This window comes from Chlamydotis macqueenii, chromosome 1 (assembly GCF_036417535.1).
Source record: "Chlamydotis macqueenii isolate bChlMac1 chromosome 1, bChlMac1.mat, whole genome shotgun sequence".
NCBI lineage: Eukaryota > Metazoa > Chordata > Aves > Otidiformes > Otididae > Chlamydotis > Chlamydotis macqueenii.
The window spans coordinates 187711679-187725153 of record NC_141556.1 but is presented as its reverse complement, the minus strand read 5'-3'; the positions used below and the strand labels follow the sequence as shown (position 1 = coordinate 187725153).

General features: G+C 37.5%; 1 protein-coding gene across 2 annotated transcripts in view; it reads left to right on the top strand.

Moving 5' to 3' along the window:
- COG6 (component of oligomeric golgi complex 6) overlaps positions 1-10407 on the top strand; it is a 56679-nt gene extending 46272 nt beyond the window's left edge. Inside the window, exons 17-19 of one of the 2 annotated variants that reach the window (XM_086771921.1) lie at positions 1497-1550; positions 4084-4163; positions 7875-10407. In XM_086771921.1, the coding sequence (XP_086628047.1) occupies positions 1497-1550; positions 4084-4163; positions 7875-8022 (282 nt within the window). In that variant the 3' untranslated portion in view covers positions 8023-10407. The remainder of the gene's footprint in view (positions 1-1496; positions 1551-4083; positions 4164-7874) is intronic. The other variant, XM_086771922.1, reaches the window with a different exon arrangement.
- Positions 10408-13475: the final 3068 nt, after the last annotated feature.

Here is a 13475-nt window from a genome sequence, read left to right as displayed (position 1 = left end):
AATGTTGAGGAGGTTCTACATAGCTGCCTACTGGAATAATTTTGGCACTGGTATTTTTGCAGATTAAGCTTCCTCTGAAAACAAAAAGTCAGTAATATCTGTTGATTTTTCACACCGGGCTAGGACTATTAGACAAAGGCACCTTGCAAATGCAGATTTCCCCTACACTGTATGTTCACCAAGCCTGTCAGGTTTGGTATGCAGTAATCCTTCTGTGCAGCTTATCCACATACCATCAGCAGGCTCTATACACCACAGACACCCTGTACGTTCTCAGAATAACCGTATAGGTAGTTTAATATGCCTCAGAAAGTGTCAGAGTCAGGCTGGCTTTAAAACAAAGATACTGAGTTTGTGTACCACGGTACCTAGAACATATTGGACCTGCTATGCACATAGCATTCAGGTTTGTTCCATTGCATGCTATAGCAGCTTCATGGAGTGGATAGGTACCCTGCATGCATTAGATAAATATTGTTTTTTTCTTCTGTAAAAAATTGACAGATGAGTTTAGTGGTAATTTGAAACAATTTCTTCTTTTATCTTATTTATTGCTGTAGCTATTCTAGCACCAAGACGGTGAGACTCTAAAAGTAATATTTTAGGTTCCTTAGAGGGAGCTGGAAACTGTAATTCAAGCCCTCATGCTCTTCCTTTCTTGGGAGACACAGGTGTTAATATAGGTGTTAACAGAGCCCCTCTTCCCTTCAGCTCTACCTCTGTCCTTTTGTGATCTTATGTGAAGGTGAAGAACTGCGTTTTCTGGAGAAAGCAGAACTCTGTCGGAGAGCTTTATTTTGTTTCTTCAGCCAGTAATTTTGCATAAAGTGCCCAAACTCAACAGATTTTTATGTATAAAGATGAATAAATAAATGTATAAATAATCTGATTAATAGCTCAGCTTGATTTCCTATTCACAAGTCTATCTCCTGTTTTAAAAGAAATTTCAAATCGATCAGGGCAGATTGTTAATGGAATGCAGCAGTTTTCGTATACGTCTCTCCAGCTGCCTGGCTGCAGAGGTGGTGATGTTACAGGATTTGCTAGGGGGTTAGGCAACTTTGTAATGCTGTGCCAGCACAGAAGACTTAGGGGAAGCAGACTTGAATTCTTCATGGTGAACAGAGGGAAGTTGTCCTCTGTAATTCTGGAACACCAAGGGGATGTTGCCATTTTGGAGTTCAGTTTTTATCCTAGATCTTGTGAAAGGCTTCTTTGGGGCTTTATCATTAATGGTGAAGAAAGAAGAAAAGGACTTGAAAGGATATATTAAGAACTCAGTATTTTGGGTTTTTAATTTAAGAGAGCAGTAGAATGCAAATGAACTGTTACAGCATTTCAGTATTGATATTGTGATTCAGTTTCCAAACAATTAAGAGACTGTAGCAGGACCAAATAACAATTTAGTACTGAACTGATTGTAGAATTTATTATTTCTTATCTTTTTGCACATGCTAGTATGACTTTTTACCTCCCCTTTGACTGCTCATTCTTAGGGTCCTCTTTCAAATTTGCCAAGTATGGATGCAGTGTCCCTGAAGGTTGCAATGGTAAGCAGCATTTTACAATTCATGTTATGGTGGTGATGCTATGACATGGGAAAGAATACTGTTAATTATGTGATGTAGTAGATAGTAATCTAACCAGTCATACTCTTTAAGAATAGCTAAATTACATGTCTGGGAATACTTTCTTCATTTGTAGTAATTTGACCGCTTGAAGTAGTAAATACATAAATTATTTATGAACGGGTAGTAATAGAATATTAGTTTCTAAGCCTTGAGAAACAGAACTTTACTTACAAGAATGCTATCCCATGAGTCACATTAAATTGCTAAAAGCAAATACTTAGCTCTAATTAGATTTAATCACTAAAGTTTCTTTTTTGCCTGTATGCTTTGAAATATACATTCTGCTATCATTTATAATTTTAGTTCTAAGGCTTTGATTTTATGCAAATAGTTCAGCTAAACTCATGAGTTAGGTGGTGGGCATATGTCACAGTTATATTTTTCAAGTTGAAAGCTACAATATATTTTAAAACAAATTATCAACTCATGTTTTTTCTTAGGGTGTGTGAAGGCTATTTTGCATAGAGATAGCAATATCACAGTTCAGTAGGCAATAATGTACGATCTGTCACACTTTTTGCTTAGCCAAGTTTAGATTTATTCTGAAAGTTTCACCATAAATAAGGCCTCCTCATCCAGCAGTACATGTATACTCCTATGAAAAAAAAGGTCTTTCTAAAATAATTAAAAAAAAAAAAATAAAATTGCATGTTGAATCCATCCTGATTGTGTCAGTGTAGCCTGTTTCCCTCTGTTCAGGCTTTGAACCAGTGATTCCCAAGATGATTGGATGAACAGAGCTCTGGCACAGAGCATTCAGAGGCTTATTCAGATCAACATGCATTCTTATCAATATCTAGAAATTTTGTATTTAAAGTATCTTCTATTTATCATGGTCTTGTAAACCAATGAGGAATTTAAAGACTGCAGCTTGGGGACCATCTCCTTAAATTATATATATGTAGCTGTTATATATAGCAGTGCATTACAATTTCACTTGAATAGTTAGAGAAGAATCCAACTGTTTTATTTTCTTCATAACTCTGTTTAATGTCTGCTTGTGTGAACACACTTTAACCAGAATGGAACCCAGTATGCTGAAATCAAACCCACATAAATCCCACCTATCAGCCTAATCTGTTGGCTTTCCAGGATTTAAACCATGTGGAGGGAGTACTTGCAGGCAGATTCACTGCCTCTCAGCTTAACCTGAACGTTTTCCAAGTCCTGGCCTTCTAAGTTGTTCGTGTGCTTGCAAGTGCTGTTCTAGTAAAGTCCGTACCTGTCTCTCAGCTAAAGCTCCCTTGCTTTCTGAACGAGGGAAGATAACCCCAAAACGTTAATTTGTGAGAACTGTGAGTGACTACTGTGACTTCATTAGTCATATGTGCCCACTTTTTGCACATTTAAATGATGGATGGATGTGGATTTTAGAGTGTACCAGCTTGAGAAGATTCATCCAGTGTTCAGGAAGGTTGCCATCATTAGATAAAGTTGCCTAGAGCCTTGCCTGAGCGAGTAATTCCAAGGATGGAAATCATACAGCTTTTCTGGGTAACCTGTACAGTGTTTGATGACACTCCTGATGAGAAGTTTTCCTCTTGCTATCTAATCAGAATTTTCCTTTGTGTAATATATGTTTGGTATTCCTCATGTTTTCACCTGTGAGAAAACCTGGCTCCATCTTCTCTGTAGTCACCCATTTGATCATAGAATGGTTTGGGTTGGAAAGGGACCTTTAAAGGTAATCTAGTCCAACCCCCCTGCCATGGGCAGGGACACCTTCCACTAGACCAGGTCACTCAAAGCCTCATCCAGCCCGGCTTTGAACGTTTCCAGGGATGGCGCATCCACAACTTCTCTGATAAATAGTTGAAGACAGCAGTATTGTTGTTTCTTAGTGTTTTCCTCTGCAAACTACTAGAATCAAAGCACCACATTTTTTTGCACTGTATTCTATGAGGGAGGAGAAGTGGGCTTAGAAGCAGTTTGAGGAGCCTGAACTAAGTCCCTTGCTCCTCTTCTTCCCAGCATAAGTGCTGATTAGATTACTGAGCAGTGACTCCCTGCCAAAACGTAAAAAGAAACATGTAAAAAGAAACATGTCTAACTTGGACAGACTAAATTTCTGTCTGGAGGCTACTGTATTCCCTGTGCGCTGAGTAGACTAGGTCTCATCTTCAGTGGTGCATGAATACGTGCACCAGCTGCATAGGAAACTTAGATGGATAATTATGGGAGCTAGATTCTCATTATTTCCCCTTCCATTTATACTCCTCAGAGTCAGAAACTTAAAATTTTGGTGACAGAGATGCTGAAGTTAGACACTTGTTTTGGACTATTAAGTTCTGCCTTAAACATTTGTATATTTTGTTAGGCTCTATCTTAAATATATTAAAAGTGCCATTTTAATGTAATCACTTTTCAGAGATCTTTGTTTCTACCTATTTTCATATAACAGCAAGTTTTTAATATGTTCATCTCATATTCTGTTCCCACCCCCCACCCCTAGGCTCAGTTTGATCGCTATCTGTCTGCTCCAGATAGTCTCTTAATGTCCCAGCTGAATTTCCTTCTGAGTGCCACTGTGAAGTAAGTACTTTGCCTTTGAATTTCTGTTATACCTGCATAATGATCAGAAAGATTAATTTGTTTAGGTTTTAGTGAATCATGGTGAGAATTCAGATATCAGCTGTGATCATATTTGCTTTGTCCTTCCGGTCACAATTCAGTTTTGTTCTGACTCTCCTCTTTTTGAACAAGCAGTAAGGAATATGTAGTTCTGTAACTTTCTGAAGTAGTTACTCTTGATTTAACGGACACCATCAAAATTAATTACATTCACCTATTTTCAACATGTTCTGCTGTGTCAGCAGTTTTTGTCAACTTAGTTGTAAATTGTTTTGGAACTATTTTGTAAGCATTCCAAAGACAGATGAAATATGTAATTCTCCACTCAAGATTTCTTTTATCCACACTGCTCCGTCAGGTCTAGAATTTTCAACTTTGTTGCCTTCTACTGTAGGGCATTGGCATTCTGCTCATTGAATATTCTGCTGAGGTTACTTTACTTTTCACTTAATATGGCGTTTTTTTAATGATATCTTCTTTGAAGGATGAAAACAAGAACTTTTATTATTTATCTTTTCTCTTGTTTTTTGAATATAACTGAACCCTAAGGCTAGGCAAAGTGCCACAAATTTCTTTCAAATTAAATGTGAACCATATGAAGACATTTTTTGATACTTAAACTCAGAGAGTTATATGCTGCACTGATCAAAAACTTTTCTTGACATTATTTTTCACACTTTTGTAAAGAATGCAGGTTACAGAATATACAAGAAATTGAAACTAGCACATCACATTTCATGTAATGCAACAATATTTGGAGTCTCATTACTGGTACCTGTCCTCAGCGGGATTGTGTTACAGCATCGTGCAATTGAAAAATGATGTATGTCAAGGGAAAAATATTTGTTGTTGGGAATTTATTAGAATAGAATAGAATAGTTCCATTGGAAGGGACCTACAATGATCAGCTAGTCCAACTGCCAGGTTCTCCTGCTGTATTTTTCAGATTCCCCTCATCCAAAGACTTCCATTTTCATGCCATATACCTAGTGCATGGCTTGGCATGGGGGATGTTGGTCCTTTTCAGTAGTTAATGTGGTCTCTCTGCTAGGGTTGCCATTCCTGCAGCTCAGCCAGCAGAGCTGGCCCTGTTGTGTGAGAGCTGTTCTGCTCCAGTACAGATCAAACAGGGTAGCTTGAGCAGTAATGTCTGTGAAGCATTGCAACTTCTGCTTGTAGGTGTCAAGCTATTAAACCTGTATTTTAGCTTTTGGTATTTTTTTTTTAAATGTAGGTCTATTTAAAAATCATAATAACAGTAAATGTATTTTGAAAGCCTCAATTTTTCACTGCTAACACAGAAGCAATTTTTCACAGGTAGACTTTATGCTACCATAAAGACTCAGAGAGAGTGAAATTACTTTGACTGAATAATTTCTTCTGCCAGATGAACCAAGATAAACTGGTCATGTATGCACTCTTAGCCTTATCCCATTGATAAGCTTTTTAAACCTCTCCTAGCACAATTTCAGCTGAATTCATGTTCTCCTGCAACAGTGGGCAGCTGGGAGGTGCGCGGAGCCTGTGTGAGGATGATTGCTATAGCTGCTACAGCTCAGCTAACATGCAGGAGTTTATTAACCTGCTATAACACAATGCTATAGGTCAGGTTTTACTCTGAAATTAAAAAAAAAAAAGTCTGTTAGCCCTTAGCCTTCAAACACGTAGCTTTAAACACAAACAATTCTTCTGAAATTAAGATACCTATAGATACCTATTTAGAGATGCATGTTTGTAGAATCAGGTTCTTAATATTTCTGTAGTAAATAAACCTTCAAAATTAAAAAGTTTCTCAAAATTCAAGCAAAACATTTAACTAGTACTATAATTTTAATCTCTGACTATAATAGTTTAAATTTTCAAGTTAGTTTTGCGGATGTTTGATCACAGTTTTTAAGATGTCTTCTGTGAAATTGCATAATTGTAATCCGCTGTTGCAGCAGTTGAGCTGGAACCAAAGAGTTCTTTGGTTCTCAAAATCAGACCACGTGCTTTTGATAAGGGGCCAGGGTATGGTATTCTCACTGGCAATAGCATTTAAGCTTTACAACTGTGAAGAACGTTCCTTGCAACATTTGCCAGTGCATGCTCTTGTCTTTCAAATTCCTTTGCTCACTTAAAAAGTTTTAAGCTATTTATTTGTCTGATGCTGGTCTTGAAAAGCTCTTTTCATGTGTGTTAGATCACAGAAGCTAAGTGCTGGAATTACTATTTTTAGAAAATGCTGCCATTTGTGTTAGTGATAAAATGTATCATGTTGTTATGGCAACTGAAATCCTAATGTACTGATTAATGACACTGACATTATGTGATGGAAAGACTCATTTGATATCGTTCAATCCTCTGGAATATTGTAATGAACCTTTTCTTTTAATTTAATATTATTTGGTGCAATACTGTTAATTTTGTACAAATTCTGTGTGCAGTACTTTCTTAACAGATTGTCATGTTACAGTAGCTTAGTGATCCCAGACTGTGTTCAGAGACAGTTGTTATATCTGGACACCTTGACTATATTTCCCTTACAACAGCGTTTCTAAATTTGCTCTTATAAGGCCAGTCTGGTTTTTGGGTATGCTAATGATCTAGTGATACTGGCAGTTGATTTTTGTATATCAAAAAACTGCATCAGAACTTTGCATCAGAATACAATGCAGATTTTGTCTCCGAATCTTCTTTCTCATAGCTTCCATTTCTTAATATTTCCTGAAAACACAAAGTTCTATCCATTTTTGAGATTTCTTTAAGTTGTCAGTTCCCAACATCTGGTAAATTCACTTGAAAATCACTTGATTTTAGTGGATGCAGTTTGGGTGTCTTTATTCTTTTGCTGCGTATTACAGCAGGGCCGAGTCTGGGTTCATGGTTACCTTGGTTTCCTCAGCTTCTCCTGGTGTTCCACTTGCATGAGTTTGACTGTAAAATAGTTGTAACTGCTGTTTTTGATAGATAAAAATGCATGTACAACTGCAAACACATCACCATGGTGATTAAAGTAAACTGATTGAATGGTCAGTGTAAAATACAAATATTAGTTTGCCTTGAATATCAAACTTTCCAGTTACATTTAGCATCCAATCTCTGTGCATTGCTACTTATGTAGATCCAGACAAGTAACAGGATACAGACTTCATAGCATTGTTGGTAAAAGGCTGTAGCAGGTTTTCAATCTCTGACCACTATCTGTTTCAGCTCTTCCTTTTTGACTGATTATGGAACTAGGTGCTGTTGAGATAAAGCAAACAGAATGTATTTGCTGGTAGGTGGGGAAGAGAAAAAAAAGTGTGTATTTACGAAGGACAGCAAGTGGCCACTGGAGCTGGAAGGTAGATCACCAAGTCTATCAGTCTTTTAAAAAATGCAAGGGAGTGCAGGTGAAAAACTAATGTATGCGAATAAAATCCTTCTAGTATTTTTTTCATGATTGCAGAAATAAAGAAACTTAATTTCTTGGTTATCGGGATCATATATGTGAGTCTATCTGTGTACGATACCAAGAGATGAAGATATTTTAAAAGTTTAAGCTGTTTTCACAGTTGAAGTAAAAGGGCTTTTTAATGTAACTGACATTGATTTTTAATGTGCATTTTCAGTGTATATCTTTAATTCTTTGTATGTAATAGTTATATTCCCTACAATTTGCAAATTATGTTTTTCTTTTCTGTTTTTTAGAGAGCAGATAATAAAACAGTCAACAGAACTGGTCTGCAGAGCTTACAGTGAGATATATGCAGCTGTGATGAATCCTTCAAATGAATATAAGGATCCAGAAACAATACTACACAGATCTCCTCATCAAGTTCAGGCACTCCTTTCATAGTTTTGCTTCCCTCAGATTTATCAGAATCCATAATTCTGTATTTGTTGAGTATTTGCATCGAGTTACTTTTCTGTTTTGAATTTTGATGTGTAACTGTATAGTTAAAATATGTAGGAATGCGGTTTTGTTTAATCTGCTTGGCAGAAGTCTAGTCTTTCCTGTATCTTTGAATACCCTCTATAGGCCAGAAAATAGAATATAGATTAAAAATTATTTAAATGTATTCCTCTAATGGAAATGGACCTTGACAATATGCAATCTCTTTGAAAAAGGGAGTAAAGGAGAAAGAAGCTTTTTCCTTGCTGCACATAATCCTTTCAACTAAAGATTGAACCAGTGTCTCTTACGACATCACCAGTATTTTTATTTGCTCTTTTCCCTCTTCTTTCACTCTTTTTCTCATCCTATCATCAGTAAATGCTCATAACTGTAATTCTAATACAACGGATATACTTTGAATGTCTCAAGTCTGTCACTTCTACAGCTCACAAATTTGGAATATTTGATGCTATTTTTCAAATCCTGTTGATTAAATATTTGGGGCAAAATTTGTGTGTTTTTTGGAATCCATTATCTTTGTTGCTAGTTCTGGTATTTTCTGTAAGAAAAAGAAATTTGAACTACATATGTGTGTATATAACCTGGAACTTAATGCTTTAAATTATTTGTCTAATTTTGTTTTACTGGAAAGATTTTGTTTTAGTGCAATCGTTCTGTAGGAATCCTTGTATCAGTTGAAACTTGCAGATCTCTTAAGGCTGGGACCAATAACAATGTAGGTTAGAGAAATGGTTTGCACAGCAGTATGACTGTTCCTCCTTCACATGTACATATTTTTTGTTTTGCTTTTTTTAATTACAGAAGAAGTCCTTCTGCTCCAGTACAGACATTTATTCAGTTAATAATTCACCAAGAGATTTTCGTGGTTTATATGTCTGCAATGATGCTCCTAAAAATTATAGTGAAGTTCACCTGTGGCAACCACAGGTTGTTCTGGGAATTATGTGGGAGAGCCGGGGAGTGTGGTTGTTCTGGGCTGATGTGTAGAAAGCCATGAGAGAAGGTTTCATTTTTTTCCTCCTTCAGTGCAAAGCTGAACCTGATCTGTGTAGAAACCCTAATTATACAGATAGTTAGGATTTAGGGGACCTTTGCTTCCAGTACAAGAGGAAAATAGATAAGTAGGACACTTGTTCTCTGTTGGGCCTTGTGATAATTTTCTGCAAATTCCTTAAATATATTCTTATTTTAGGAAAGCCTTGTTATAGAGGAACCTTTGGGAAACAAAAAGTTAGTAAAAAGAATTTGAGATGTTTTGGAGTTAGGTTTTTGTTTTTGTTTTTGTTTTTTTTAAGGATAATTTAAGCTGTTTTGTTGGAAGCATTTAACTCTTTTTTCCTCTTCGTTGTTGTATGGGTGCCACAGAATTATTACAGTTGCCTGAGTTTACACTCATGTTAGATGTGGCTTATTTATATACATCAAGGGGGAGATGAGCAGTCATTCATATTGAATAATTTACATATTTTATTTTTATCAGTAACAATATTCCCCATATAAAATAGATACGTAGTGGCCACCAAGTCTGCAGTTTAGTGTATGCTTGCAAAAGAGCAAGAAGTAGAGAGGAGCAGCAGCAATACCTTCTACTCTCTCAGAAAACTCATTGCAGAAGATATATTCAGTGCATTCTGAATCAGCTTCCTTGGTAATACCACAATAAAGCAATAGCTCCTTTTCCAAATGGGCATAATTTGTTGGTATAATAGAAAAAGATTTGAAAGTGTAAGTGTCCCTGGAGTTCTTGGATCAGGCATAAATTCTTCTGTAAATGTGAATGGTAGATTTATTCTGTTTAAGAACTCCAGACCTGTGAGACAAAAAATTCTAGAAGCTTACAAAAGCTCTAATGGAAAATTATGCTCTTTTACTAGGTAAGGCACTTGAAATTACTCAGATTTTGCATTACAGTAGTATGTATTCAGGAGGCTGTTCATTGTTGTTTAATAATGTTAATATTGCTTAATATACCTATAATTATAATCTAATATGTGAAAATTACATCAGTTGTGAAAGGATTATAAATTAGCTTGTTATTAGATTAACATACTCGTAAGAGTGAACTTTTTCCTGAAATTGCACTCCACCTCAGTCTCCAATAATCAGCCAGTAGTTTGCATGAGGATTAGTAAGAAGTTGCTTCCTATCTTGGAGTCCATGTAGAGACTTAGCCATGATTTTATCTTCTCTTAATAAAAACGCAAAAGCTGTAAAAGTTGTAACTTACAAAAATTAAAGTCAGTCACTAATTTTGGTCTGTGCAATTAAAGTAAATGTCAAAGGGTCACAAATGAGAAAGGATGTCAATAAAAGCTGATATACTGACTTCTGTCTTCCATGTTGTTATTTCCTCTTGCTTGGAAAGGTGAAGGAAAAGGTGATTAGATTTTGACCTGCCTTTTCTAGCCCTTTTATTTTACAAACTCCCAGGATTTCCACACCAGGAACAGTAAAGCTGCAGTCCTCTAGTTGCTCACTTAGGTGAATGACCCATAAGCGTTGCAGTAAATTGAATAATTCTGGGTGTCGGCACCAGGTCCGTGTTGAGCCCAGTTACTGCAGGTCTGACTTGAGAGTCACAGTGCATGAAGAGATGCTCACAGGGCGGGGCTGAGTTAGTCAGCACTTCTGCTGTTGGGCCTTAAACACGTTGTTATGGAGGGACCTGCCTTCCAAGAGTGAGTCCGTTACTCTGCTGGGCAGCATATGCTTGGGAAAACTGGGTGAAGCGAGGTGTTTGCATACTACCTATAGCAGGCAGCGCTCTCGGCATTTGACACTCTGACAACTCAGTTCTGAGAACAGATGCGTAAAAGGCCTCTTCTTGCATCGTTGTCTGATGCAAAGAGCAATTTTGTGGGAAGTGGGAGAGCTGGGTTCTGGGCCAAAGGAGTTTGGAATCAACATGTCCCGCCTTTCTGGAGAGCACCCAAACCCTTGGCTGTTGTGTAGCATGAGATGGGACAGCTCTGTTTCTTCTCTTTTGAATTTAACATCGTGCATAAATCAGTGCAAAATACGAGAGGGATGAGATGAAATAAGCAAGGAGGAGTTTGGCCGTGTGGCATGTACGAGAGGGCTCTCCTGAGGACTCCAAGGTCTAGATCTTCCTCCAGTTGTTACGTAGGGACCTTATCTTTGACCTCTAATATATGAGTCCCTGAAACAGAATCAGGATCCCAGGATTTTATCACCCACAGAATATCCAGCAAACAGCAACAACAGAGAGTTGTGTTTGGGTTGGACCCAAAGTGTTTCATCTGCACTGGTGACCAAGCCTCTGCGTTCAATCCTATGTGTATAATTTTCTCCTCTGCTCTTTGTCAATATGTACACCACCATGGAAATAAAATATAAAAGTTGGTTTCATTCTAGCGAGCACGTAGCAGCCCAGACACAGTGATTTTTTTGTTTGTTTGTTTCTAGTATAGGAAAAAAGAAGCTTAAGGAGGTTTGGAAAGGTGATAATACTTTTTTTTTTTTTTTTTTCCCCAGCATTTCAGAGTGTTCCTCCCTTCTCTGAGATTTATGACTTTAGCCCTGCATTTTGTCTGTTAATAGACTCAGCTGTAATTACTTCTATTAAAGTTTTTGAAATACGTGTTGGAGGAAAATACTTTCAGAACCGCTAAACTTTTCCATTCATTTAAAAAACTCTAGTTGCTCTTTGATCCCTTTTCTTGCCGTGCTGAGTCACTTTGCAGGCAACCCAGGGGGTGGGAAGATTATAAAATTTTGAAAATTAGACAAAGGGGTTAGACATATTTCCATGAGTAAAACACACCCTCCGGAAGCAACACAGACATGGGTGTGGGTTTGTTTGAAATCTAATGCCACCTGCTTCTGAGGGGAAAATGCAGCAAAAGAGCCATTTGCTTATGATGAGGGCACCAATCCAAAACTTGCCATGGTTGGGTTAGACACCGTAAATTGATGCTCTGTTTGAATAGTTTGGAGAATTTTTAAAATGGAGATTGTCAGAAACTGGCAGTGGAAGTAAAAGGTACGTCGTATCACTGAACTCCTTCGCATATCAGATTTATTTGTTAAAGGTTTCCAGAATCTCTACGTCTTTTCCTCACCGCTCTTAAGCACTTTTGCAAGACTGCCTTGAAGTTCAGTTTGCACAATTCTCACCCTTGGGTAATTCTGAGTCATCCAGTGACATACAAAGCAGTAGTTGAACTCGGAGACAGTTTGTTTCTTGAAATCATTTTTAAAAAGGGGAAATTAATATAACTTGAACTTGGATATTTGTCCTGAAGGGTAGGAGAGGCAATGCTGTTCCTATGGCGGGGCAAGTTTCTCCACACGTCTGCTGCATGGTAGGAAGCCAACTTCAGTTCATGAGAATCAAACTATTTCTTCAAAAGTTTTTAAAAAGCATTTTAAAAGTGAGCATGTGCCCCTGTGCTGTACTAAACTGGGCGTTTGCTGCCCAGCTAGGTTCCTGGGCTGGTGCTCCAGTGGAATGTTCACACTAGCCCAGTAGATTACTGAATGCTCGGAATTTGGGTGAACCTCTTGTCACAAAGTCCGCCTTCCGATATCCCAGCTGTCTACATCCTTGAGCAAAGAGCCACTTTCCATGGAGGTGGTGTGGGGCTGAAGTAAACTGAAGACATTGCTTCTGTGTTGGTCCTCGACCTTGAGGGGTTCAACCCCTCAGAGATGATGCAGGTAAATCTTCAGTATTCTGCAGAGTCCTCTAGTGCAAAGCTGAGGAAAGACAGGGTGCAAAGGAACCCTTTACACCTGAAAATGTACACTTGTCCCTAGGTTAATGCTTAAATCAGGGTATGAGCTCACACTAAATTGTCACGCAGACTTTGCAGACAGTGAAAAGACGAACCACAAAGGCTTAAAAAAAAAATCTCTTTTAAAAAAGTTTATTTTGACTACCTTGCTTTAGCAGTAAGGAAACCTTGATCGAGCAAGACATGGCTGAAAGGTGTTTGATACATGACTGCAGAGCAGCTGGCGAAGACGACTGTTACACATCTGAAAGACAACGAAGCTTTCATTTGCTGCCGAGTTCACAGATGCGGTATTGTCAAATTGCAGGAAAATGCTTGGCAGACTGTATCATTGACTATATTTAGGGAGAAAAAAAAATATTCAGAACACACTATTTATAGAAGCCACGCAAATAAGCACGGAGTCTTATCAGCCAAAGATAACATTAGTCGTGATTTATCAAAGTAATCTTTATTTTATGGAAAATGAGTAATAGGGTGTAATGTAATCCTTTGTGAATGTAATGTATATTTCAAAGGGTTCTTTTTTTATCAATAAAACCATTTGTTGTACTTGTTAAACTAATTAGTCTCGTTGCTGTTGCTTAGGACAGGATAAAAGATGCCCATTAACGAAAATGGGGAGGAGAAGACGGG